The sequence below is a fragment of the Phyllostomus hastatus genome, unplaced genomic scaffold, assembly GCF_019186645.2.
Source record: "Phyllostomus hastatus isolate PE091 unplaced genomic scaffold, TTU_PhHast_1.1 phas_contig_17, whole genome shotgun sequence".
Taxonomy (NCBI): domain Eukaryota; kingdom Metazoa; phylum Chordata; class Mammalia; order Chiroptera; family Phyllostomidae; genus Phyllostomus; species Phyllostomus hastatus.
This window is the reverse complement of record NW_025333664.1, coordinates 21,049,508-21,075,754: the sequence shown is the minus strand read 5'-3', so window position 1 is coordinate 21,075,754 and position 26,247 is coordinate 21,049,508. Positions and strand designations below refer to the sequence as shown.

The window sequence follows — 26,247 nt, the reverse complement described above, 5'->3', positions numbered from 1 at the left end:
GTTGTGCTTGCAGGATTGTTACGAGGAATGAATGAGCTATTGTCTGTGGATCACTGAGCCTGTGCCTGGCACGGAGAGGCCTTTCCTGAATATCTGCTGAGTCAGGGACCCTCCCCTGGTGCCAGGCAGGAAAACCCCCCTGGGAAAGCCCTGGTGCTTTTGGGACGCAAAGTGTCTCGTAAGGGAGTATCGTTACCATGTAAATCCCTGTCCAGAACTGGGTGCACTCCCTCGGTGTCCATGAGGTTGAGCTGATGAGTAGAACAAACCTGAGGTGACAGGGACCACAGCGATGGCCCTCCCGTGAAACCAGTGGGGTTGTTCTGGGAGCTGGAGGTCACACAGTAAGTCAAGGGCAGAGCCAGGCCCCCGGGAACTATGACCTGAGCCAGCCCTGAGGCTCCTGGATCCAGCCCCTCCCCAGGGTCACTGTGTGGTATTGACGGGTTTTCTGAGCCAGAAGTAGGAGTCAGAGAGCAAGACTTCAGTCGGGCTCAGGTTCAGGAGGAACAGGGTCCTGGTACCAGTGGGTCTCTCTCCTGTGCCCCCTGGGGTAAGGTGTGGCCGTGGGCATCAGAGTGGACGCTGATGGGGGACACAAGCTGGGAGGAGGCAGCAGATAGTAGGAAGTGGGGCCCGAGTCTCCCACTGACCTGCTAGGGGAGCCCTTCTGTCTCTGTGCCCAGCTCCTGGCTGCAAATGCACAGGTTGCACAAAACAAAAGGTAGTAAGCTGGAGGCCCTTGGGTTGCTTTTGGTCCACAGACACTTCGCATCTGGCCTTCAGAACACCTCTTGTTTCTTCTTCACTGAAATCCAGTGACAATCTGTAAACACTGGCAGATCTGGATGTCTGGCTTTTCTGGAGAACTCAGATGATCCAGTGATTCTGGGCTCACACTCCCACAGGCAACCCTGCCCGGAAGCTGGCCTCAGCCAGCCCTTTAAGTCATGGAATGCTCTTTCCAGCGCACCTGAGCCGTGCCCCTGTGGGGACAACAAATCTGTGACAATTGTTTTCAAAAAGCTTTAGCCACTGGAGCCTTTCTTCTAATGGAAAGTGGAGGGAGCACTCCGGTTGAATAGAGGGTGGGGCCCAGGCCCCCCATCTAGCCTCTCAGTGAAATTCCAGGGGCTCCAGGGCCTAAGGTTCTCCACTGCCCTCCCCGCTCAGGTGGCTCCTGGAGGTCAACGCGTCCCCATCACTGACAGCCAGCAGCCCGGAGGACTATGAGCTCAAGACCTGCCTCCTGGAAGATACCCTGCACATCGTGGACATGGAGGCCAGGTGAGGGCGGGGGGGGAGGGCAGCCTCGCTCCTGCACCCCTGCCCATGACAACTGGGGCTCCCACCAAGGAAGAGATAGGACTCAGGGCCCCGGGACGTGGGCAGCCCGCAGAAATACCCGGCCTGCCCTGCCTCTCTACAGATGGAGCAACCACGATGGGCTGGCCACACGGGGTTCGGAGCCTGGTCCAAGGACTCAGCCCTTTGGGGGGTCAGAGCGGGGCCCTCCACCGCTTTCTGGGACTCGGTCCAGTAGACTTCCTTGACACCCCGACTGCGGGACCCAGGACCAGTCTCCTCGCCTCTCTGAGCTTCTTTCCTCCTCTGGAAAATGGGAAACATTGTGTCTGCCTCTCGGGAGTGTTAGGTTAATTTACCGAGATCATTTATTGTCAAGTGCCTATCAAGTGCTCCGTAAGAGACCATGTATTGTTATAACAATGTGTATACGATGGAAAAATCCAGGGTCTGACTTTGGTCAGTATTGGTTTGTCTGTCTCCTCCCTCCCTGCTTCCCTCTCGTCTCTTTCTGCTCTATTAGATGTTTATCAATTATTCCAGCAGGAGTTTGAGGGCTGACTTTCATGCTCATGGGTAGGGACTGGGTCACATGCCCATCTCTGAACCAATCACTGTGACTCTGATTGACAGGCCTAAGTCTCGTGTCCACCTCCCCGGGGGGGGTGGGGTCAACCTCCCTTGAGCCACATGAGTGGGAGAGGGAGGAGTGGTCCTCAGAGGAAACACCGAGGCACCCGTAGGCTGAAAGAAGGTGAAATGGATGCTGAGCAGAGGGAACATCGGGTGCCCACTATATCTACTATCCCTTATTCATTCAACAAACATTCGAGCCCCTACTGTGAGCCAGACCCTGTGCCACACACTGAGGACATGGTAAAGGACAGGACAGACCCATCCCTAACTTCATGGAGTTTATGGCCTGGGAAAGGCAGCACAGTTTAAACAGAAAGCAGAAGTAATGAGGGCAAGTACTTGAGTCAAGGGACGAAAATGGGGGATGACCCCTCTGAGACCTGTGTGGGCGCCCGGGAGACAGCCAGTGAATGGGTGGAGAAAGGAGGGAGTTCTTACAGTGTTGGAACCCGCACGGTGCTGGGGTGAACTGGGAACCTGGCTCCGGTCTTTGGGCCACGGCCGTGCACCTTCCTTAACCCTTTTCTGTCTCCTGCCGGGCCAGGCTCACAGGAAAGGAGAAGCGAGTGGGAGGCTTTGACCTCATGTGGAACGATGGCCCCGTCAGCAGAGAAGAGGGGCCTCCCGACCTGTCAGAGACGGGGAACTTTGCGACCAACACACACCTCGGTAGGTGGGGCCAGGAGGGGAGCGGGCACTGAGGATACGTCGGTGGGGGGGACGGTGCCAGGTAGTCTAGGACTGGTAGCTTGGCACAGCGGTATGACCTTGGGCCATGGACTTAAATTCCTTGTTCCTCATCTGTAAAATGAAGATTAAATAGTTTCTATCTCAATACATGCCTAGAACCCTGGCTGGCACATAAGGGAGAGATATTATTAATCTGTCAGGAGGTAGATTTCAAAAGGCTCAGAGAAACCACCAAAAAAAAAACACCAGGAAACCCTGCATGACAGGTTAAGAGAAATTAAGGACTTTGGGGCTTGACTTTAAACTTGGTGTTTAAAAAAATGAAAATTCTCCCTGATTATAAAAATTATTCACACTTATTGCAGAATATTTAAAAACTAAAGAAGGAAATAAAAAACATTCCGACATAACCATCTTTAACAATCTGGTGTATTGCCTTGCAGTTTTTAAAAAACGCACACGCTCATCCTCCCTCTCGCACAGAGCTGGCACAGGGCCGCGGCTCCGAGTCCCGCTTCCCCACGCAGCGCTCCTCACCATTCAACAGTATTAGTAAGAGCCTGTCTTTTGGAAACACTTGTTTGCCAGGTCTAGCCTAAATATTTTACATACTTAATCTCATTTCATTTTTAGACAGCTTTCATGATCAGTTTACAGAGGAGGAAATGACCTCCAGATGCTACACAGCTTGCTTAGAGCTGGTGAGCTGGGACTCGAACTCCCATCTGTCTGATTCCGAAACCTGAATGCTGGACTGCTAGGCTCTCCTGTCCCTTGGCACAGTTAGAAACGAAATTACCACATGGCTACAAAATATTCCAGCTTGTAAAGATGCCAGGTTTGCTAAACCAATTTCTTGTCATTGAGCACATGGCATGATTTCAACTTTTCACCTTTATAAACAAGGCCGTGGTCAACGTCCTTTCACAGAAAGCGCAACTGAAAAATCTGGCTGTTTCTTTATGACAGATTCCTAGAATCTAACTACTGGGCCAAAGGGATGGGCTTATTACAGCCAAATGGTTTTCTAGAAAGATTACACGAATTTGCCAGCTCTGAATTAAAAAGAAAAAAAAATTAACAACTTGTGCATTGCACTGATTACTGGTGAGGTTTCAGATTTTCAAATTTGCATTTCTTCTTTTGTTAGTTGTCCATACTCTGTTTTCCAATGGGTTTACATTTTTCTAGATGTATAAAGGCCTTGGATAGTGATGTTGAGGATATAACCCCTCTGTCGAGCTCATTGTAAATATTTTACTGAGTTTGTAATTTGATTTTAAATGCAGTTTGTAGCATCTTTTTTTTCTTATGAAAGGTTTTAAGTCTTTTTTCAGTGATTCAGGATTGGGCTGGCCACAAGCCACAAAACAGCCAGCTAATAGTTATCCAGAGAGGGACTGAGTTGTCTTGAGTCACAGGAAGTCTTGGGGTTGGCTGTGCAGGGCTGACACAATGGCAGCAAGATACCCCCAAAGACCCAGCTCTTCCTTCTTTTTGCTTTGCCACACTTAGCAGGTTGTCTTGGTACTCGTGCTTGTTGCCTCATGGTTGCAAGATGGCTGCTCCAACTCCAGATACAATGTCCTCATCCCAGGCAGAGAGAAACAGGAAGGTCCAAGGGCCAAAGCCTTTCCTTCAAGCTTTGACTGTTTATTCCAGGAGGGAAGCCCTCCCGTGGACCTCTCCTGACCTTTTATCCATCAGGCCTGGCTCACGTGGCCACCTGAGATGCAAGGTTTGTGGATGGCTTTTCCACAGCAGATCCCTAGTGTCTGCCACATTATGTTCTTGGAGGATGACAGCATAGTGCTTTCAAGCTGTGCATACAATCACCTGGAAATCTTGTTAAAGTGAAGTTTATGATTCTGTGGGTCTGGCATAGGGCCCAAAACTCTGCATCTCTGGGAAGCTCCCAGGGGACGCTATTAGTTAACTGTTACTGTGTTACGAACTTTCCCAAAACCTGACAGCTTAAAACAACTATCTTATTTGCTTCTCATTCTTCGGATGTTGTCTAGTCACTCATAGGGCTGCAGGCACCTGGCACATTTACTGAGATCTGATGGCCTAGGACAGCCTCACTGACATGTGGTGGCTGATTCTGATTGTTAGCAGGGCCTCTCCTTCTTGGTGGCCATTAGTCCTCTGGAAGTGCTGCCCTGGCTTCTTCACGTGGTGCTCCCAGGGATCCAAGGCAGCGAGAGAAGACGTAGCAAAGCTTTGAGGGCTAGGCTTAGAAGACCCACAGTGTCAGCCTGCCACAAAGCATTAGTTAAAGCTAGTCCAGCCCAGATTCATGGGGCAAGAAAATAGACTCCACCTCTTGGTGGAAGAAAAGCAGTCACCTTACAGAGAGGTTTGCCTATAGGCAAGGGAGGAGCCGTTGCAGCTTTTTTGCTAACAGTCCACCTCAGAAATCGATGCTGCTGCTTTCTGGACCCTGTTGAGCAGCAAAGATCCAGAACAGTGTTGCTCCACCTCAGCTGCATTTTGGAATCACATGGGAGCTTTAGAAAACACTGATGCCTGCTGGAGAAAAAGATACGGGTGGTCTGGACATCAGTGCTTTCTAAGATCTCCCAGATGACTCTGAAGCACAGCCTCAGTGGAGAGCCGCTGCTCGGGAAGTCTCTACGGAATCATTGCCAAGTACCTAGTGGAGTGCCTGGGCATATGGTGGTGAATGCAAGGGATTCACCGGGGGGGGGTGCTGGTGAAATGCATCATGGATGCGTTGAGGGATTTCCCGGTAAGAGCAGATACCCCAGAGACGAGGGTAGAACTCCGAGAAGAGATCTGCGTTGGATGTTAAGACTTGGGAGTTACGAATAAGTCAATTACAGCTAAGGCCAGGGTTCCACGGAACCCTGGGGAGGTGTACAGTGGGCTCGTAGCTCAGTGAGGCCTCGATGAGTGGTGAGTACGTGGGAGTTGGAAACAGGGCCTTGGGGTGCTAAGAAAGATGGCCGACGCTGCCAGATCAGTAGTTGTGGCCACATGAGCTCATCACTCAACCAGCAGTTGGGAGTGCCATCAACATGCCTGGCCGGGTGGTTCAGCTGGTTGGAGCATCATCCTGGACACCAAACCGTGGCAGGTTCGATTCCCAGTTTGGGTGCACGGAAGGCAACTTGTCAATGTTTTTCTTTCACATCGATTCTCTCTCCCCCTTAAACCAATAAAAACATACCCCTAGGTGAGAATTGAAAAAGAAAAGAGAATGACCATGAAGTTGTTCCATGAATGTACCTGGAGAACAGGTGTCTCAGAAGCTCATGTTGGCCTCTCAGCGTGGACTGGCCGGGGCACACTTCCATGAGAGTAGGGGTCGCTTGTGGGAAAGATTCATCCCTTACCCAACTGCGCCTGACACAGGGGTTGCATGGGACAAGAGAGCTAGCATTTAGCCTATAAGGTACCAGGCACCTGGCTAGCTTTCAATGCATTGTCACTGAGGCCGGAAGAAAAGCAATGTGGGGTAGTGGTTAATAACTTGACCTCTGGAGCTAATTAGTTTGGTTCAAACCCTAGATCTTCTGCTTAGTGTGTGATTTGGAGCAAGTTACTTTAGCCTCTCTGAACCTGTTTTATCTTCTACACGTCATTCTGATGAGAACTCAAGTTAATCTACATTCAGCACCTGAAGTCCCTGGGTTAGTTCCCAGTGAAGGCCCCCTTCCTCTGATGACCCGTACACTGGCCCCATAAAGCAGGTACCTGGCTGACAGGTGAGAAAACTGCTGCTCCAGGAGGGAAACAGCCTGAGGGCCGCAGCAGCTGAGGGTGCAGACCACAGGCCATCCTACACACCGCTGCTGTCCCCTCCTCCCACCAGGGAGTGGGAGCCCAGGCCGCTCCACTCTCCCGAACCCCCTGTCCTGAGGACAGGCCTTCCCAGCCAACACTCCACTTCCCTCCTAGGTTGCATCAACGATCGAAAAGCACAGCTGAGGCAACTGTTTCGCTCCCTTCAAAGCCAGAAGAAAGCTTCCAGCTAATCCCAGCCATGGGACCCTGGGAGGCACCACGCCAGCCAGTCCTCCCCTCACTCCATTTCCAGCACCGCAGCACCTCCGACCATGCACCTCCCTCCCTCTGGCTGGGCCACAGTTGCTGGCTGCTGCTGGGCTGGGCCCCCTGGATTCCCTGCCTGATCCCTGGGCATCTTTGCCCTGGGAGACAGCCAGGTCCCTGGACTGGATGGGTTTTAACCTTGACAGACTGGCTCGGTGAACAGGTCCAAAGAGGAAAAACTCAGCAAGTTCTACTACCCCAGAGATCACAGCTCTGTGTGCATAATAAATGAGTACAGGCCATACTAGTACTTGGAGTTACTAGGCACCAGGCTTGGCTCAGGGATGCTGCTGGCAGCTGGCTTTGACCCTTTGATGTCTCTCAGGTTAATGGTGAGAGTCCTGCAAGAGCGAGGATTCACAGGCTAGGAAACTTGTCAAGCAATTGTCAGACTGTGTTTATTGGGGGTCTGGAGGACTGAACCCTAAGTACATTCTTCCATCCTTGCGATTCCCTGACCTCTAGTGTCAGGGGAGCCCATCTGAAAGCCAGCAGGCCAGACTACCCCCATTTCTCAGATGGATATAGTAAGACCAGGGAGACAGAGTTGCTTAGTAAGGATCCCTGCAAAAGAAAGTGCCCTTATCTAAGTCACCTGGGTGACGAAGGTGCCTCTCTGGGCCTTCTTGCTTGAAGCTGGGAGCTGAGCTTTTTAAACCAGAAAGCCCTGGGGTGGCAGACACGGAGATGGCTTAAGAAGTTCGGTTAAGTGAAAGTTTCTGCATTTTCCACATCCCTATATTCCTACACTTCCTCTCGGTTTAACAGAAGCTCCAAGTGGGCTAGTGGGGTGCCTATCATGAGACCCCAGGCAGCTCCCCCTGCCAGTCTCCCTGCTTCAGCGAAGTTCTTTCAGCTGCAAATAACAGAATCTGACTGCCCAGGAACGGGAAGGGCTTTGGAAGGAACATACTGGCAAATCCAAGATGGGAACCAGTTAGCTTTGGGAAGGCGAGAAGCCGGGCCACTCTGGGCCTCCTGCCTCTAGAGCAGGGTGTTCCCCTCCATCCCTGGGGCAAGCCCAGACAGCCCTGGGCACGGGCCTGCCCTGTCCAACAGGATCCAATTGGCTTTTTGGCCTGGCATCTTCCCTGCCAGACAGGGAGGGGCAATATTCAGAGAAATTGTGAGCAAAGCAGTCATGCCAGATAGTACCTACCAAAGTGAATGCTGCTACTCCCTACTTTTTAGATTTTGTTTTAAAACATGCAATGTAACAGCAACATGCTCTTCCCTTCCGCCCCAACCATCCGGTTTCTGTTCTGAGGGAACCACATGGTTAGTGACTGCATGCACGTCATCAGTTTATCGGACCCCTGCCCTGCCCCTTGCTCTGTCAGTCCTGGGGCTGTCGTCCCAAATCGGTGCTCGGAGTGTGCCCCTATCCTTGATTGCGTGGCTCTGCAGTGCCCCACGACTGGGGCCACCAACTCCTTTTGTCTGCTGTGGACATCTGGTTTCTGTTTTTCTTCATTTAGTCCCCAATTCCATCTCCCTACTCTTAGGGTCATTGTGGGAAAAACACACAAATTTCTACTAAAAACTTAAAGAGGATGCAAAATAGTAGTTCTGGGCCAAATCAGATCCAGAATCAAATTTGTTCAGCCAACACCAAAGTTTTTAAAGACTTTGAGTCAGTAATATTTAAAAGACAGAAAGTTCAACTTAAAAATCCAAAGTGCCAGCTCCTAACAAGAAAACACAAGGTCTGGCTGGCCACGCCGGCCTGGGCTCCCACGTAACTGCCAGCGGGGCCCAAGTGTAGTGAGGGGAACCGAGGCGCGCCCTCTCCATTCCGCTCTGCTGTTACTGCCGGTCCGATCCTGCTGTCATTTCGGGCAACCACTGGCCCTTCCCAGCTGATATCCCCGACCTAAAGGGAGCAGTGTGCTCTCCATGGAGGACCAAACGAGGTAAAGACTAGAAGCTGCCATTCATTCATTTAGGTAACATTTATTGGGCCCTCAATGAACAGGAACGACACCGAGCTGCCCTCACAGTGCATTCACACTGAAGGTAAGGAAACTTGGAGCAGCCCTGGCCCTGCTCTCAGAGGTGACCTGGTGGTGGGGGCAGGGCAGGGCAGGGCAGGGGGCATGCTGAATGCAAGAAGCGTGTAAGAGGCAGTCTCCCTCGCCCGTCTCTGGTGCAGGAGTCTGCACGGCCTTCCTGACCAGAGAGCAGCTGTGGAGGGTTGACAGCAGCACCCACTCCGGGCTGTCTGGAAGCAAGCAGGAGAAACAGGCCGAAGTGGAGCCAGCGAGGAGAAACAGTATGTCTGCTCCACAGATAGTTGTGGCTAACCACGAGCACCGAGATTCTGTCCTTCCTTCAGAAACCACCTGTGAGCCTCCTGCTTTATTCCAGTTCTGTTACACACGCTGCCTGAAAACGTCTCGCTTTCTGAAAGGAATGCGGGAATGAAGCTCCCACTCTTCCCCTCTCCCTCCTTCCCTGCCCGGGGCCGTGCAAACAGCAGGCCACTGTTGAGAAGTGCCGGTTGCAGTCCTTCTCATACCCCCACCGGCGCTGCCCATGCCCACCCACTGGTGGCTGCTCGGGACTGTCAATGGGTCTTGTGTCTTTCCGGCCCCCGCGGACAGGCCCGGCAGACACTGGAAGGCTGAGGGTTCCCTCCCGCTGTCATGGATCAGTCGAGTACTACAGAAAGAGACTTCATACAGGAGCCATGGCCAGATGCCTGTCCCCTTGCAGGGCAGACACCATCTTTGCAGGTTTCAAAGGTTGGAGAGTTCTGGGTCCTACGTGACCCCAGGGGGGATTCTGGCATTAGGTCCCCTATGTTGGTTCTTGAACTTCATCCTTTCAAGATGATCTTGAGAGCTTTAAGCTCATCCTGGTTGAGGGGGTTCAGGTTGAAACCCTTCAGCTCCGGTTTGCCTAGGGGAAGAAGACGATCCATCAGCGAGTTCAGGCCTCCTGCTGGCCCAACTATGGGCCCTGGAGCCAGGCCTGGGAAAGGAGCTTACACCGTGTGCACGCTGCCGACCACCTGGCTTTGAGGTCTGACAGTGAAGGGCCTCACATCTGCCATGTACTGAACAGCACACATCGACACCCCTCCCGAGTCACCAAGAGCCTGCAGAATCATGACTCTGCTGCCCAGAAGCCGCTGAACTTCTGCCGTACCGGGGATCGGTCTGGAGCAGTGAGGTTTACCTAGAAATGCAGCTTTCTGAGCCAGAGCTATCCCGGTCCCCACACCATTCCCTGGCATAAAATGGAAGCTACCCCAGGCTGTCCCTGGAGCCTGGAAAAAGAACTGTGATAGGAACAAGACCCCACAAACTTCCCTGTCATTCTATCTCGGGGTGGCTAGGGACAACACTGCCCACTGCCTATAGCTTCAGTTCCACTCGCATGCAGTCCAGACCGCTGTCCACCTGGGAGGGGCTTCCCACCCTGCCCTCTAAGTCTGTGATGATGATTACGAACCCTCCTGGTTTCCTGTCTCCCCTCTCACCCAGCCCAGGCCAATACCTTGGGCCTCAAACAGGCGGTTGACCTTCACTTTAAGTTGTTTCCGGAGTTTCTCTATTTCTTTATCCAGATGATCCTGATCTGAAAAGTAAAGCAGGCAAACCGGATGAGGTTATACTATAGACAGAATGACCCAAGGGAGTTGGGGGTGCCAGCCTCTCCCTAGCCCCTCTGACAGCAAGGGCCCTTAGCATTCAGGAAGGAAAAGGGGACTTCAGAGACCAACTGAGGAAGGAACCAAAGGCTAGAGACGCAACGTGACCCACCCACCACCACTGAGGGAGCCCAGGGTCAGGCTGAGCAGACCATTCCCGATTCTCAGTCCTCTGACCTGTGCACAGGGAAGGCCACATTGGGACTTTAGGTCACCACTCACAGTGAAGTCAGGGAAAAGTCAACTGTTAGAACAGAATGAAGAGCCTACACCCCCACCTACCCGAAGATGGCTGGGAAATGGGTGGCTAAGGAATCAGAAAAGCCCAAGTCCATCAAGGGGTTTTCAGGAAAGCATGACTGTGGAAACACATGACCTAAACAATCAATGGGCTGGCTGAATGCTCAAGCTGAACCTGATTAGCCACGGTGAACAGAAAAGGCTATCCTACCTCAGCAGACTGCACCTGAAAGCAAACAGCACTATGAGAAATGGAAGCTACAAAGCTCAAGGATCCACGCCCAGGGAGTCTTACCTTTCTCAATCATTTCCTTAGTCTGAGGGTGAGACATCTTGATAAACATGTTCCCGAAGCAAACCATCACATCCTCTGAAATGACAAATGGTCATTCATTCAACAAACATTTTTAGCACCTACTACCTGATAGGCATTGTTTTAGATGCTGAGAACACAGCAGAACAAGACAAAGTTCCTGCATTCCTAGAGCTGACGTCATGGTGGAGGAGGGGGAATGAACGCGCAAAGGTATCATCTCTCAGTCCCTGACAGGCCCAAGCACTGTAGAGACACATACAGCAGGGCAAGAGGGATGAGGAATGCCCGAGTTGGCGAGGGGCTTGTTATTTATACCAGGTGGTCTGAGAAGGCCTCGCTGACTATTTCACATCTGGACAGAGATTTGAAGAAAGCGAGGGTGTGAGCCCTTCAGCAAAGGCTAGTAATGTGCTTGGGGTGTTAGGCAGAGCAAGGCCAGTAAGGATGGAGACAATGAGTGAGGGCAAAGTCGAGACGGCGTTGGGGAATGTAAGGGGGTCTGGAATCCACGGGGTCTTGCAGGACTCTGAATTTCAGTCTGGTGAGAGTAGAAGCAACCAGGAAGGTTTCAGACCTTCCAGTGCACTTTAAACGACATTCACGCTTCTTCCCTCCACTATGGCCTGGCCCCTGCCCATCTTCCCAGCCCCTTCACATGCCCTTCCCTCCTTGCTTACTGTGTCACCGCCACTTGGCCTCTAAGAGCCCCCATCCCCTCCTCCAACACCCACCCCACCCCACCCCCAGCCCCTTCTTCTGCTTTCTCACGATTTTCTATGATATATGTATGTTGCTCTGCTCAGTCGTAGAGAACAAGGCCAGGAACCACACTGTTTTTATGCCACCCTCCCCACCCCACACCCTCAGGACTCTCCCAGTACCATCAGTGACAAGCCAGCACCTAGTGGCCTGTCACGGAGGTGAGCAACTAAAACTGTGAGCCAGTCTGTGTCAGACCCATGAAAATGCCTCCCCTATCTCCACGGGCTATGTCACACACCTGTAGCTTCCTGCCTGGTCTCTAACAGGGACAAGGCAAAGACCTTAGAAGGAAAACTGAACAGGCCTCCTGGGCTGTAGTGAGGAAACCCTGACTTACCAGAGAGGCTGAGATCCTTCTGCAGGGCCCTCAGGCCCTCTCGGTTCTGATTCCTTTTCATGTCCAGGTCCACAATCTGAAAAGCACAGGGCAGGGGAGGTCTCAGCTACGTCTTGCTCCAGCCTGTCGCTTCCCAACAGACCCGCCTCTCTATTAGAACCGACAAAGACAACAAGGCATCGTTGCAGGGTTACTTCCAGTGTCCTGTCTAAAATGGACTGATGTGTAAATGTATTTCTTCCCCCATCCAGTTTCCAGGTCCTTAAAAACCACGCGTTGTGCAGGGGTTTCCCCCCAGTGCAGGTGCTGGGAAAAGGCTGACCAAACAGATCATTTTTCATTATCCGCTTGAGCGCCAGTTCTCCAGCTTTAGGGGATTTCTGAATCACCAGGGAGTGGAAACCTCTTCCTGGGCAAGCTCCTCCAGCTGATTCTAACCTAGTGTCCTGAGAGCCCACAATACTAGACTGGAACAGACAGGGTGGGGCACGGAGACAGTGGTACCGGCATGACAGCTACTGAAGAATGACAGGGAGTGTTAACACGCTGCTTCAGAGCACTGGCCCTGGAGTCCTAATACCCAGGTTTGAATACCACTCTCGCTATGAACCGTCCAATTTCACCTTTCTACTTACCTCTCTGCAAAATGAAGGTATGAACAGTACTTACTTCATAGGTTACTGGAGCAGGAATGAAATGAATTATTAACACAGCACCTGACACATGGTAAGGACTCACGAATTTTAACAGCCGTCATTATCGTGGCTCAGCACGCCTTCACGCAGCGTTTCATATTTCACAGGCTCTTCTCCCAAGTCTCATTAAATACCCGACAGACCAACCAGCCAATCCTTCTAACTGAAGAGGAGTCATGAATCACTCTTGTCTCCTCCTAGCCCCTCACCTCTGTATGTAACCGGAATCAAGACCTACCACGCTCATCTCCAAAACACATTCTGACCCATTGGCTGTCTCCATCACCTCCATTGTGGTCCAAGCCCATACCTCTTCTGGACCCGGGCCGGGGACGGGGTCCTTTTAAAACCGGAATCCAACTACCTCGTCTTCCGCCCCCTCCCCCCATGAACTCCCTTCAAACACTTGGCACCCGGAGTAGAACCAGACCCGAGCTCCGTGTTGAGATCTACAAAACCCGCCGAGACTAGGGTCCCACCCGCGTCCCCACCCCTGCGCCATCACACGCCACTCAGATCTCTTCGATGTTTCTCTTCTCCCCTCAGGGCCCGGACTGGGGCGGCGCAGCCCAGGTCAGTAAGGGAGCCCCGGAAGTGCATTTTGAAGAGGTTCAGGTAAAAATGGTTCGGGATCCGGGGGGCACAGTAAGGGACAAAGGAAGGACGGAGCGAGGGGATCGCTAGCACAGAGCGGGCGCCCCGCTAGTACGTGCTGTACAGAAGGGGGAAGCGCGGCGCTGTGCCAAGCACTTGCCCACATTACCTCAAATTACCGTATGTTTGTCGTCACCGTCACCGCTATTCGAGTACCTGCCCCGGGTCAACCCAATGCAAACGAGTGCTGGAACCAGATTCCGGGTCCCGCGCGCTCCCCTACGGGCCCCATCAACAGGCCCCAACCGCTGAACCCGGGTTCCTGCTCCGCGGACGCCCCTCCTACCTGCCGCTTGTCCGCCAGCACTGCCTCGGCGAGCTCCTCCACTTCCACCAAGTACTGCAGCACCCGCTCCGCCTCTGGTGCCAGCATGGTGCCCGGCAGCCCTGACGGCGTTCCTCCTGCTAAACTCCGCTCCAGCTCGGCCTGCGCACGCGCCGCTCTGACCGGGCTTCCGGCGCGCATGCTCAATTAAAAGAGGCCGGCGGCGAGCAGCTCTAACGCACACGCGTCAGCTGAACCCGAGACGCAGGGTCTATCTTTGGGGGCGGGGCTGGAGCGCCCCCTGCAGGCCCAGAGAGCATAGGCCTCGGGGCGACGTCTTAAGCTCTCCGTTCCTCCCTACATGCATTTCTTGAGTACCCGGCTATATGTCATGCACTTTCAGGAGTTGAGAATGCAACAGTGAACAAAACAGAGTCCCTGCCCTCGTGAAACTTCATCCTAGAAGGAAGGGCGACAATTAATGACCACAAAATTAATTACATACTATGGCAGACCGAGAGAGGTCTGAAGAAGTGTAACTCATTCTTTCCCTGTTTGAGGAACACCAAGGAAACCCATGGGGCACTGTGACTTATATTTAACCTCTGACACCTTAAGTTTCTAATTTATAAAACAAGAGTGAATAAAAGTCTCTCTCATCATCTCTCTGCAGGATCAGAAGGGGCAGGAATAATTTTTTATTCACTTTGACCAGTGCTTAAGGGCCCCTATGTTGGGCCCAATGTGGGAAATAGTGGACCTAGACCCAAGGCAGGTGCTGGAAAACCATGGGCAGTGAGCAGTGAAGTTCTGTAAGTACTGAAAGCAAATTGGTGTGGGCCGTAGGATCGGGGAGGACCTCCAAGAAGAGGCAAGTAGGGAAAAAGTTGCTGTCCTTTAGAAGCAGAGCGTTCCCTAGAGATCGTGCCCAAACCCCTCATTGTACAGCTGGAAACCAAGGCTCAGGGAACAGAGAGGACTTTAAAAAGTCAACAGCAGACCTGACACTAGAACTCTGACCTCCTACCTCCCCGAGTCCAGAGTTTTATTCCCTCCTTTTGGCCTCTTGTAACCAAGCTCTTTCACATCCCTTGCCTTGCTTGAATTTCACGACCTTTGTAGGGAGGCTTCCTCCTGCCCCATCCCACAGCTGCAAACTGAGGCCGGCAGCAGGGCAATGCTGTGTTACCCAGAAAGTCAGGAGCAAACGTGGGTGGAAAAGCTCTGTGGTCTCCATACCACAGCTGTCTCTGAGCCCTGAAAAAAAAGCCCTCCCTCCCTGATACTGTGGCCTTTCCTCTTTGCCTAGCCTTTGGCTGCCTTTAGCTGCCAGAGGCAGAGCTAATTTTCCCTGAAGCTGCCTGGTGTGGGGAAGAAAGGAGACTCATTAAGGGTTTCTCGCTGAGGGTGAATTTGTCCCCAAACCCAGGATGTTTTGTATAAACACCTTCTGGTTCAGAAACGCTGACACAGCCCTGGGAAGGAAGTGGGGACCGTTTACCAAAGAGGCATGGCTCAGCAGACATCCCTGGGGTGCGGACCCCAGAGCTGGGTCTCCTTCACCGTGCGGCCCAAAGATAGCTGGACAGGGTCAACTGACCACTGACCCCTGCCAGATGAACCTGGATGAAGAAAGGCTGATTGGAAGGAGGCTCCCAAATTGGCAGCTTCTTGGCTGTGACTGGCCCTTAGAGGGTACCCCTGGCTTTGGAAGTGTTGGGGTGGTCATATCCAAGACTTTGAGACAGTCAGACCTGGAAGGACTCTTGTTTCAGAACCACTTCTGTTTCAGAACCATCAATTACACAAATATTTATTGACTACCTTAGCCCTGTTTTAGGGATTCTGCCATGACCAAAACCAAACATGGTCCTTGCACTCAGAGGCTTCCAGTCTGGTGAGAGAGACAGACAATAAACATATGAACACATAAATATATCATATTAAGGCTGGTCCGAAGGTAGTGAGTTATCTCAATTGATCATCACAGTCAGTTACAGATTTAAATATATCATGTTAAGTGATGATAAGTACTCTGCAGAACAACAGAGCAAGGCAAGGTGGGGAGGAAATGATGCTTTGGGAGCTATTTGAGATAAGGTGGTCAGGGAGGACTTCTCTGAGGAGGTGTCATTGGAGCAGAGAGCAGAGGTGGAAGAGGTGAGAAATGTGGATTTTTGGAGGAAGAGAATTCAAGGCAGAGGGAACAGAATGCAAACGTCCTGGAAGTTGGAAGAACAGCAAAGCCAGTGTAGGTGGAACTGAATGAGCAAGGAAGGGAAGGCAGGAGCTCAGATCAGAAAGGGGAGGGAGGTGCCCTTCCCACACTGGCAAAACCCTCCCTGGAGGTCACATGGGGACATTGCTGTACATGCCTGCGGCTTCCTGCTTCTCTGCTCGTGGATGCAAGTGGAGTGAGGAGTGCGGCACGTTAACGCCCACAGCAGTGGCCCTCAACCAAGAAGAGAGAGGAGTTAGAGGCTACATGCCCCAGCTTCTTTGCTCCTCTGTGGGAGATCCAACGGGAGACTGCTGCAGTTACTCAGGGAATACAGGATGGTCGCTGGGCCAGGGGCAGAATGGTGAGCACAGTCGGGATTTTCAGGGACTTTGCATACACTCCTCCATCAGCCTGGATTCTTTTTCTCCACATACCCATGTACCTGTGTGACCACTGCATGTCTCCCACTTATCAGCTCGGTGTCACCTCCTCCCACAGGTCAGAAGTCCCCTATCACCCTGGCAGCTTCCTGGGCTTCCCCATCACTGCCTTCGCCACACCATCTTTTTTCTCTGGTCATCTCCCTCTCCTGTCAGGAGCTCCTCCAAGCAGGGACCTTGTCTGTCTTGTTTTCTTCTGTGTCGCCAGAACCTAGCATGATGCCTAGCACACAGTAGGTGCTCAGTGGATGCTGACTGAATGAGTGAATGGACTCAACATGAAGCAGAGCTTTGTACAATCCAAAGTATCCAAAAATGAACAGAACTAACTCAGGGATAAGTAGTTCCCCATCCCAGAGGTACAGGGATGCCACATAGGTGGGATATTGTAGAGGGTGAATCCCTCCGCTATCCTGGATGGGAGTGATACCTACTATGTCTTTCCTAATCAAATAAACTCCACTTGGTCACACTGGGGTACCCCCCCCCCCATCTTCAGCCACCTAAAGCCCAAGCCAAAAAGGATGTGGCTGCTGCTGGGACTTTGGCATTTGAGGACTAGAGTCAACAAGAGTGATGCTTCGCCCATTCCCCTCAGACCCCATTTCACCATGTCTGTGAGCCTTCCTGTAAGTGTTCAGTGACCAGCATCCACTTCTGTCCTCAGGGAGGACACCCCTCAGACTTCTGGAGCCCCCTGGGTGACTTACCCTCCCCACAAGCTGTACCCCATCATTTCAGGGATTTGAAGGCCCACCTTCCTTGCCTGGGCTGCTGGCAGGGGTGTGGGTAGATAACTCTGAGATATAATTACACTCCAGAGTGCCCTGTGGGATCGGGATGAGGCAGCCACCCACAAGACATCCACAAGCCCTGCTGGCTACCTCTCCTTCCCGGTTCTGCCTCTCCCACTCCCTTATGGCCAGAACCCTCCGACGCTCCCCACTCACTCAGTAAAAGCCTGACTCTCACTGAGGCCCCTGCGGCCACACATGAGTGTCCCTAACTCTCTGAGGCATCTCTAACCTCTCTCCTCACCTCCTTGCTGCTCTTCACGCATGCCAGGGGCAGTGCCCACCACAGGGCCTTTGCACTGGCTGCTTCCTCTGCCTGCACTTCCCCCTGATGTCACCTGTCTCCCTCCCTCCCCTCCTCTAAGTCTTTGCTTAAATTTCCCTTTCTCAATGAGGCTCACCCTGATCATCCTATTTTAAAATGCACCCCCTGCCCCTCTAGTACTCCTCCTGATCAACTTCCTCTGCTTTACTTTTTCTTAAAAAAAAAAAATAGCACCTGCCACTTCCTAGCATGCTGTTTAATGCATTTATTGTTGACTTCCCTCTGCTATAAAGGAAGCTCCACGAGGCCAGGGACCTTCATGTCATTTGTTACTGATGTATCCCAAATGCCTCAAATGGTACCTGGCCTATATTAGGTACTCAATAAACATTTTTGAATGGGTGAAGGGATGAGGAAAAAAGCCAGAATTCTAACCAAGGCAGATTTTCTCTGATGCCAGGCTCTTGACCCCCATGCTGGAGGAGGGGGCGGGGAGCAGAGAGGGGCAGATCAGGCCAGGCCTTGTTGGCTACGGTAGGGGGGTTGGCCTTTGTTTTCAGATCAGTGTGAACCTACTGGAGGGCTTTGAGCAAGCTCAGGATGTACGTGGGTTTTCTTTGTGGAAGCCCATTCTGGCTGTGGGGATAAAATGAGCTAAAAGGGGCAGATATGGCGTGGTCTTTGTGTGTGGGGGGGGGAGTGGGAGGGTGATGATGGGGACTTGGAGAGGTGGCAGAGCTGTGGCTGCACTGAGGCGGAGAGCAGCAAGAAGCCAGCTCATATTCATTTCTCCAGGCGGCCTGGGCGGCTGTGCCACAGGCTCTGGGCTGTGGGCAGTCCGGGCCAGCTGCGAACCACATGCCCCTGTCCCACAGATGGGCTGTTTGCTCTCCTGGGTGGTCCCCAGCTCTGCTTCCTTTGCACCCTCGTGGGCTTGGCAGGTGGTAGGAAGGCCTCCGCTCCCTGACTCCCCTGACCCAGAGAATAATCTCTTATATTCATGGGATTCTCCTTGTGTCCTCATTTCATCCTCCCACATCCCCTGGTAACACAGCAATCTGGTTCCCATTGGGCAGATGAAGACATTGAGGTCCGGAAAGGGGATGGGACCTCCCAAGGTCACTCGGCCAGATGGGGACTCCGGGTGGAGACCTGTCTCCCAACTCTCCACGCCTCAATTTCATCAGGCAACAGATGGCCCCAAGACTTGACTTGAAAAATCTTAAATGACCTGAAAAAGAACACAAGCCCAAAACATTCCAGACCTCCCTGAGCTGGTCTTTACCATTACCTTTAATACTAAATCCATTCATTTTCAATTCTATGAATAGATTCTTATCAAAAATGAAAATATTACAGAAAAGAAAGTTTCTTTTTGACACCCTCCCCCATCTCAGTTCCTTCCAGAGGCCCAGTTTGGGTGCATCTTTTCAGAACTGATATTCATTTAAAAACATAGTTAGGTCCTGGCTGGTGTGGCTCAGTGGACTGAGCGCCAGCCTGCAAACAGAGAGATCACTGATTCAAATCCCAGTCAGGCTCCGTGCCTAGGTTGTGGGCCAGGTCCCCAGCTGGGGGCAAGTGAGACTCTCACATATTGATGTTCTCTCCTTCTCTTTCTCCTTCCTTTCCCCTCCCTTTAAAGGCAAATAAATAAAATATTTTAAAAATATTTTTTAAAAAAGGGTGTAGTTAGAAACCCAGAGAACAGATGCAGGACAATTATGTGTGAGGCAGGGCAGGGAGCTGGGGTGGAGGGCCCTGTGCACAAATGTATCATTCTGCAGCCCGTTTGCTCCGGGACATCTTTACCTGTTCCTTTTCCATCTGTCTCCTACTTTCTTACAGCTGCAAAATGTTGTGTAGGATAAATACCATAGTTCATTTGTTTATCTAACTTTATACATTAAACTCTACATTTATTTTTCATGCACTAAAGTGCAGAGGGTTCATTAATCCCACCTTTCAGTTCTCACCATGTGGTCGTGAGATAGTCCACAAACACCCTCTCTTGTTCACGGTGTTCTCTCTCTCTCCCCACAGACCTACTCCATGCTGACCTCGCCGAAACCCTCTCTGCTGTGTTTGATATATATTGTTAAATGTTCGAGAGTTCTTACACAATGAACAGTAATTATTTTATGTGTTTGTGTATTTTTAAATGTATTAAGGTATAATGCACACAGAAGAGTGCACAAACAAGTATACACTTTGGAAGTTCCTAAGTGTACAGTTCATGAACTGTTGAAACCTGGACACATGTCACTAGCACTGGGAGCAAGCAGCAGAACGTCAGCAGCCCCTCAGCTGTCCCCTTGAAGTCCCCGCCCACTACTCCAAGGGTAACCACTGCCCCGACTTCTAACACCATACACTGGTTTTGCTAGTTTTTGAACTTCGTACAAATGGGATCACATGGTGTGTGCTCATTTGGGCCAGACCTCTTTCTTTCCCCATTTAGTTCCTGAGATGTAGCTCTGCCATCATTTGTTGCTGTAGATCGCTCACTCTCAACGCTGCAGAGTAGCCCGTTGGACACCTGCCCTACAATCAGACTGTGCGGCCGCTGGTGGACAGAGGGTGGTTTCCAGCTAAGAGCTGTTACAGATAGTTTGGCTTGAACACTCATGTGTGTGTCTTTGGGAACATGCACGCATCTAGGCATTTCTGCTGTGTGCATACCGAGGAATGGGGCTGTGGGGTGTGTTCCGCTTTAGTAGCTACTGATAAATTGGGTATGTATTTTTAATCCACATAAATATTACTGTGCTGGAAGTGGTGTGCATTTCCTACTTTTTTTTCCTCTTCTCATCCTGGCATTTCTCTGATCTATCCATGTACCCTGTGTGCCTTTCTCTGATTTATCCATGTACCTTGTGTGCCTTTAGTCCCTTGCTCCTGACAGCTCCTGAGAACCCAGAACTGCTTTCCCCACCCTTTGCTTGTCCTCTCCCTTGGTTGTGGATGCTTGAGTTCCCCCTTCCTCCCCCTCCCCACACATGGTCTCACACTGGACGCCCTGATGCGCTGTTTCCTGGTCGTCAGACATGCGTATACTTGTTTTTCCTAAGCACTGCCACAGTCCTCTCCAGAACGGCCGTATTCAGCTTCTACCAGTGCTGCGCATCCTCACCGACATCGGGTACTGTCCATCTCTCCACGGCCTGCCAGTGTGGTGACTGTCAGCATCACGGCTACCGAACACTCCCTGGTGGACAGACATCTAAGTCATCTTTGTCCTTCAGGACGATGAGGAGTGCCGCTGCAGGGGTCCCGCAGGGGCATGGCTCCCGGCGTTTGTCTGCTTGTCCTTCTCCACCTCATCTTCCGCCGCTGTTCTTGGACCCTAGTTCCCAAACACACTCTGACTGCCCCACTCTCAGCCTTTGCTCTGGCTGTGCCCGCTGCCTGGAATAACCTTGGCCTTCTTTCTCCACTTGCTGAGTGCTGACACCTCCCGGAAGGCTCCTCTTCCTAGAAGACCCTCCTTCCCTGATCTGGCCTCCCAGGAAGGTCACTATTTCTCAGATTTTCCAGAGGGACTTGGGTCCTGGTGTTCTCCAGGCACCCATCACTTTCCTCTTTTGGAATACTTTTTTCCCTCGCCATGATTTTGGCTTTCTTATCAGCCTGGGAGCCCACTGAGGCCAAGGGCTCCATGGGCTTCCTCCCAGGGTGCCCAGGACCCCCAGAGGATGCCTCAGCAGAGGTCTGCTGAACTCTGAGTGAGGCCTTCACCTAATCATGCCTTGGAGGGATTAAGGGTCCAGTCTGTCTGTCTCTCTGTCTGTCTCCTCTCCTTCTTTATCAGCCAGACTTCTCAGGAGTAATTCATTCCGCTGGAATGAAGGTGGAACATGGTGTTAAGACTTCCCCTCTCTTGAGAGGGGTGAGTGACTTGACCCATCTGTGAAATGGGCGTTGGCGAGGTAGGGGAGAGAAATGTATCCCCTTTGTACCTTTGAATTTTGAACCATGTGAATGTATTAAGTATTCAATAAATAAATACAGCCTTGTTTGTTTAAAGGACTTTCAGATTCTATACAGAAGAAAGTAACATCAGAACAGAGAAGACATCTGGCATTATTGAACCAAAAGTGTCTTAGTGACCGCCTTGTCTTACAAGTGAGGAATCTCAGGTCCAAAGAGGTGAGGTGACTTGCTCAAGGTCACCTAAGCAGGCAATGGCAAAGTTAGGACTGGCTATCACCTGAATTGTCACCTGGGCCTTTTCATGTCACCGCTGGCTCAGGATCACTAAGCATCTATGTGCCAAGCTCTGCTAAGGGCTGAGGATACAGCGGGGAACAATACAGGCATGACAGATTTTATATTCTAGAGAAGAAACAAATAAATACATATGAAAACATCATGTAGTGATAAATGCTTTGGATAAAAAATGCCCTGACTGAGTGGCTAAGTTGGTTGAAGCATTGTCTTATACACCAAAAGGTGGTGGGTTTGATTCCCAGTCAGAGCACATACCTAGGTTTCAAGTTTGATCCCTGGTCGAGGAACTTACAGGAGGCAACTGATCAATCTCTCTCTCTCTCTCTCTCTCTCTCTCTCTCCCTCCACTCCCTCTTCCTCTCTCTCCCAAATCAATAAACATATTCTCAGGTGAGGATTAAAAAATAATAATAAGGCAGGTGAGGGGATAGAATGTGGAGGAAAAATTATCGGGAAAGCCCTTCTGAAGAGGCATCATTTTAGAGAAGAGGAAGATGGAGCCTCTGACTACCTGGGGGAATTGCAGGAACAAAAGCCAGGGGGGAGGGAGGACACTGAAGTGTTAAAGGAATGGCAGGGAGCCAGTGTGGCTGGAACGGAATGAGCAAGGGGGAGGCGGATGGAGGTGGGGTCAGAGAGAAGAGAGGGAGAGAGACTGCAGGCAGGACAGAAGACTTTGGCTCCAAATGAGGTAGGAGGTAGCCAGAGGGTTCTGAGCAAACATGGGACCTAACCAAATTTCTTCTTTTCCTGAGGCCCTTCCGGCTAATGGTGGAGATGGGACTTTAGGAAGGGAACGAAGGGCTGCAGGGAGCACAGGGATGAGGCTGATGCAGTCCAGTTGTCCAGGAGAAAGGTGGCAAGGCCATGGCCTGGGGCGCTGGGATGGGGAGCAGCAGTGGGTCGCCCTGTCTGTGCAGCAAAGGGATGGGATGCGATGGGCCCATAGGGCCTTCCGGGCTCCGGCACTTTGTGCGATAATTTGGTGGGTCATCTCAGCACACACCCAGTCGGTGCGGCCAAGCCCCTGCTTTTCTTTTCTCGAAATCTCTCGGTTTCTCCTCTCGGATTCCAAATCTCAGCAGAGCCCAATGATCTGAGGCTCGGAGCTCCTTCTCCTTTTCACCCCCATCACTGCCAGCCCCACTCCTGTCCCCACCTCCCAGGGACAGATGGGTGGGCAGCAGGAGGCAGCTGGGCCGTGATGCCTGCAGGGCCCCAGGAGAGGAAATTATCTGAGAGTTCATAACCCCTCTCTGCCTTCCAGATCTTGAGTTAAAAGCCCCAAATGTCACAGCCTCAAGGGATGAGGGTTGGGAGGTGCCAGGAGATGGGCAGGACACGTCGCCTTTCTGTCTGCAGCTGCCCACGAAGAAGGGGTGGAGACCTGGGGTGCTGAGAACTCCCGCCCTGGGAGCAGGAAGCCATTAGTGCTGAGGCTAAAAACCAGTGGCCTTCAGGCCCAGTCTGACCCACTGACCTATTTACTTGGCCTGAAAAGTGTTTGAGAAAAAAAGCGGAGCCAACGGTTAAAAATGAAGAGATTTTACAATACAATCCAGATTTCTGGCTCCTCTTGAACAATTAGAAAATCTGACACACCGACTGCCTATTCCCATATGACGACATTCAGCAGTAGCTGACTAGCAGCTGTCCCCATTATTATATTATTTCGCTAATAGGTAAATACATTCGCATGGTTCCAAAACAAATTATAAATAGGCATATAATGAAATCTCCCTCCCAGCTTTGTTTCCCTCCTGCCCAGTGCACCCTTCAGTAATCTCATTTTTCTATGTATACTTCCAAAGTTTCTGTGTGCGTGTACATACAAATACAAGTAGTGATTATGCCTCCTTTTCACTCAGCTTTGTCTCCTATTCTCTCCCTTGCTTTTCTCCATGGAGGCCTCTCTGTATTAGGAGATAGAGAGCCTCCTTTACTGCCACATGCTGTTCCATTGTCAGGAAGTCCGTGATTTATTTAGCCAGTACCCCACTGATGGGTATTTGGGTCATTCCCAATATTTGCTGTTAGCGACAATGCTGTGTCAATTACCTCGTGCATACTTTGCACAGGAACAAAAGGAATATCGTTAGAAACTGGTCCAAACTGAGGGTAAGTAGGCATGGACCGAGCTCTCAGTTAATTGAGAAAATGCGACAAGGGCTGTTCCCTAGAGGGATTCCCAACGAAGCCCCAGAGACCATGCCCCTGGCGACCAAGGAAAGGCTCCCAGATTTGCTTCTGCCACTTGCTAGATATGGGGCCTCTCTCTGGGCTTCAGCGTCCTCACCTATAAAAGAAGAGAGCAGCTTGGGGAACTGGATGAGATCCTAACAGGTCAGTTCAGGTCAGCGGTGGTACACTTTCTCCCTCTACACCTGCCAGACCCAGCCTCTGCTTAGCCTTTGAATGAGCCTGGCTCAGCCCCATTGCAGGGCCTTTGCCCAAGAAGTTCTGCCCCCCATCCCCACTCCCCCCACACACTGAAACATCCTTCCTGTGCTTCCTTATTGGATTATTCAGATTCCTAATCTGAATCCCAGATCTCTGCTCTCAGGCCACTCAGAACACACCAGTACAGACTGCTCAGGGCAGAGTCCCCTCTACAGTACCATTGACAGGGGGGTCACCCCAACACCTTAGATACCAGATCGAATCCTTCCTCTGGGTCCCCTCCCCCGGTTGTCTGAACTAGAGTTCTTGAATGCCAGCTGTGCTATGTCCTAACAAATGGCCTTGGGCAAGTGACACCTCCCTGAGTCCCAGCTGCCTCACCCAAAAAATGTGAGGAAAACATGTGGTCCTATCAGTAAAGTTCTTAATGCCCCTCCTGACCCACAGAAAGGACTGTTAATTCCATAAGTTACTGCCCTTGTCTGAAGCAGTTACCTTGCTTATAAAATGGGGAGAATAAAGGAACCTATTTTATAAGGTTGATCATTCATTCATTTATTCATCATTCATTTATTCAATCAATGATTTTTATAGAATACCTGTTGAATGCCACGCATTGCATTGGGTGCTCAGCGATTTCTTGGTGAAGAAAATAAATTAATCCATCCTGGCCAGTGTGGCTCAGTGGATTGAGTGCCGGCCTGCGAACTGAAAGTTCGCAGGTTCAATTCCCAGTCAGGACACACACCTGGGGTGTGGGCCTGGTCCCTGGTTGGGGGCATGCAAGAAGCAACCAGTCGAGGTATCTCTCACACATTCATGTTTCTCTCCCTCTCTTTCTCCTTTCCTCCCCCTCTCTAAAAATAAGTAAATGAAATCTTTTTTAAAAATATTTTATTTATTTATTTTTAAAGAGGTAAGAGGGGGAGAAAGAGAGAGAGAGAAACATCAATGTGTGGTTGCTGGGGGCCATGGCCTGCAACCCAGGCATGTGCCCTTACTGGGAATCGAACCTACAACACTTTGGTTCGCAGCCCACGCTCAATCCACTGAGCTATGCCAGCCAGGGCTAAATGAAATCTTTTTTTAAAAAAGGAAATAAATGAATCCCTTCAGTGTAGCAGCCATTGGAGAGCAGCAGATATGGCTCCACACTACCCCTGGCTGTGGCCCACAGCAAGGGCTACAAGGTAAACAAGGGCATGAGCCAGCCGAGGCAAAGCTGTCCCTGCCCAGGGCACCTCACCAAGCATACCCAGTTTGTGCAGAACATGATCTGAGAGGTGTGCAGCTTCACCCTGTATGAGTGGCATGCCAGGGCACTGCTCAAGATCTCCAAGGACAAGCAGGGCCTCAAGTTCATCAAGAGAAGGGTGAGGACACACATCTGCACCAAGAAGAAGAAAGACGAGCTGAGTTATGTTCTGCTGGTCAAGAAGGACTGAGCCTCCTCCCCTCTGTGAATAATAAAACCTTTTCAGAGACTCTGACTGGTGTGGCTCAGTTGGTTGGGTGTTGTCCCACAAAGCAAAAGGTCACTGGTTCAATTCCTGTTCAGGGCACATGCCTGGATTGTGGGTTTGGTCCCCGGTCAGGGCACATACAAGAGGCAACTGAATGATGTTTCTCTCTCACATAGACATTTCTCTCCCTTTGTCTCCCTCTTTCCCTTTAAAAATAAATACATAAAATCTTTGGAAAAATAAAAAAACCCTTCAGGAAAAAAAAAAGCCAAATGAATGGTCTCAACTCTCATGGACCTCCCAGGTCTCATGGAGCTCCCAGGCAATTCCAAACAAGCAAACATAAAAAAAAAATAAACTCCCAGTGTGCTGATGTTAAGAAGGAAAAGAGCTCTGGCTGGTGTGACTCGGTGGAATGAGTGCCAACCTGCAAACCAAAGGGTCAGCTGATCGATTCCCAATCAGGGCACATGCCTGGGTTGCTGGCCAGGTCCCCAGTGGCCGGCACATGAGAGACAAACGCATATTGATGTTTCTCTCCCTCTCTTTCTCCCTCCCTTCCCCTCTCTAAAAATAAAGAAATAAAATCTTTTTTTAAAAAAGGAGAAAAAGATGAAAAACTCATAATGGGGTTGGGGTGTCAGGGAAACTTTTCTGAGGGATACAGAGCAGGGCATAGCTGGCATAAAAGTATGTCCTGGGCTGCTTATTTGAACAGGACAATCTTGTTGTAGAGAGACATGGGAGGTAGAGGGGCTCCCTCTTTGGGGTGGGGGGTGGGGCAGAGGTGGGAACCTAATTC

The 26,247-nt window shown here is 51.1% G+C and overlaps 2 protein-coding genes across 2 annotated transcripts in view; one reads left to right on the top strand and one right to left on the bottom strand.

The window, feature by feature from the left end:
• The window catches only part of TTLL9 (tubulin tyrosine ligase like 9), a 36,576-nt gene extending 29,944 nt beyond the window's left edge, over nt 1–6,632 (top strand). Inside the window, exons 13-15 of the mRNA XM_045833488.1 lie at nt 1,174–1,287; nt 2,486–2,610; nt 6,556–6,632. Of these exons, the coding sequence (XP_045689444.1) occupies nt 1,174–1,287; nt 2,486–2,610; nt 6,556–6,632 (316 nt within the window). The remainder of the gene's footprint in view (nt 1–1,173; nt 1,288–2,485; nt 2,611–6,555) is intronic.
• Nucleotides 6,633–8,645: 2,013 nt separating this feature from the next.
• Nucleotides 8,646–13,807, bottom strand: PDRG1 (p53 and DNA damage regulated 1). Its single transcript, XM_045833687.1, has 5 exons — nt 13,654–13,807; nt 12,019–12,094; nt 10,899–10,973; nt 10,210–10,290; nt 8,646–9,609 (listed from the first exon to the last, which is right to left on the bottom strand). Exons 1-5 carry the CDS (start codon nt 13,738–13,740, stop codon nt 9,527–9,529), a joined length of 402 nt encoding a protein of 133 aa, XP_045689643.1. The 5' UTR covers nt 13,741–13,807; the 3' UTR covers nt 8,646–9,526.
• Between the last annotated feature and the right edge of the window lie 12,440 nt (nt 13,808–26,247).

What these genes read in the sequence shown, in the direction of transcription:
- PDRG1 (XM_045833687.1), bottom strand. Translation starts at nt 13,740, where the DNA reads ATGCTGGCACCAGAGGCGGAGCGGGTGCTGCAGTACTTGGTGGAAGTG. An exon ending in TGCTGGCGGACAAGCGGCAG is followed by an intron (nt 12,095 to 13,653) that starts GTAGGAGGGGCG and finishes TGTGCTTTTCAG; the next exon opens with ATTGTGGACCTGGACATGAA. An exon ending in GAAGGATCTCAGCCTCTCTG is followed by an intron (nt 10,974 to 12,018) that starts GTAAGTCAGGGT and finishes TTGTCATTTCAG; the next exon opens with AGGATGTGATGGTTTGCTTC.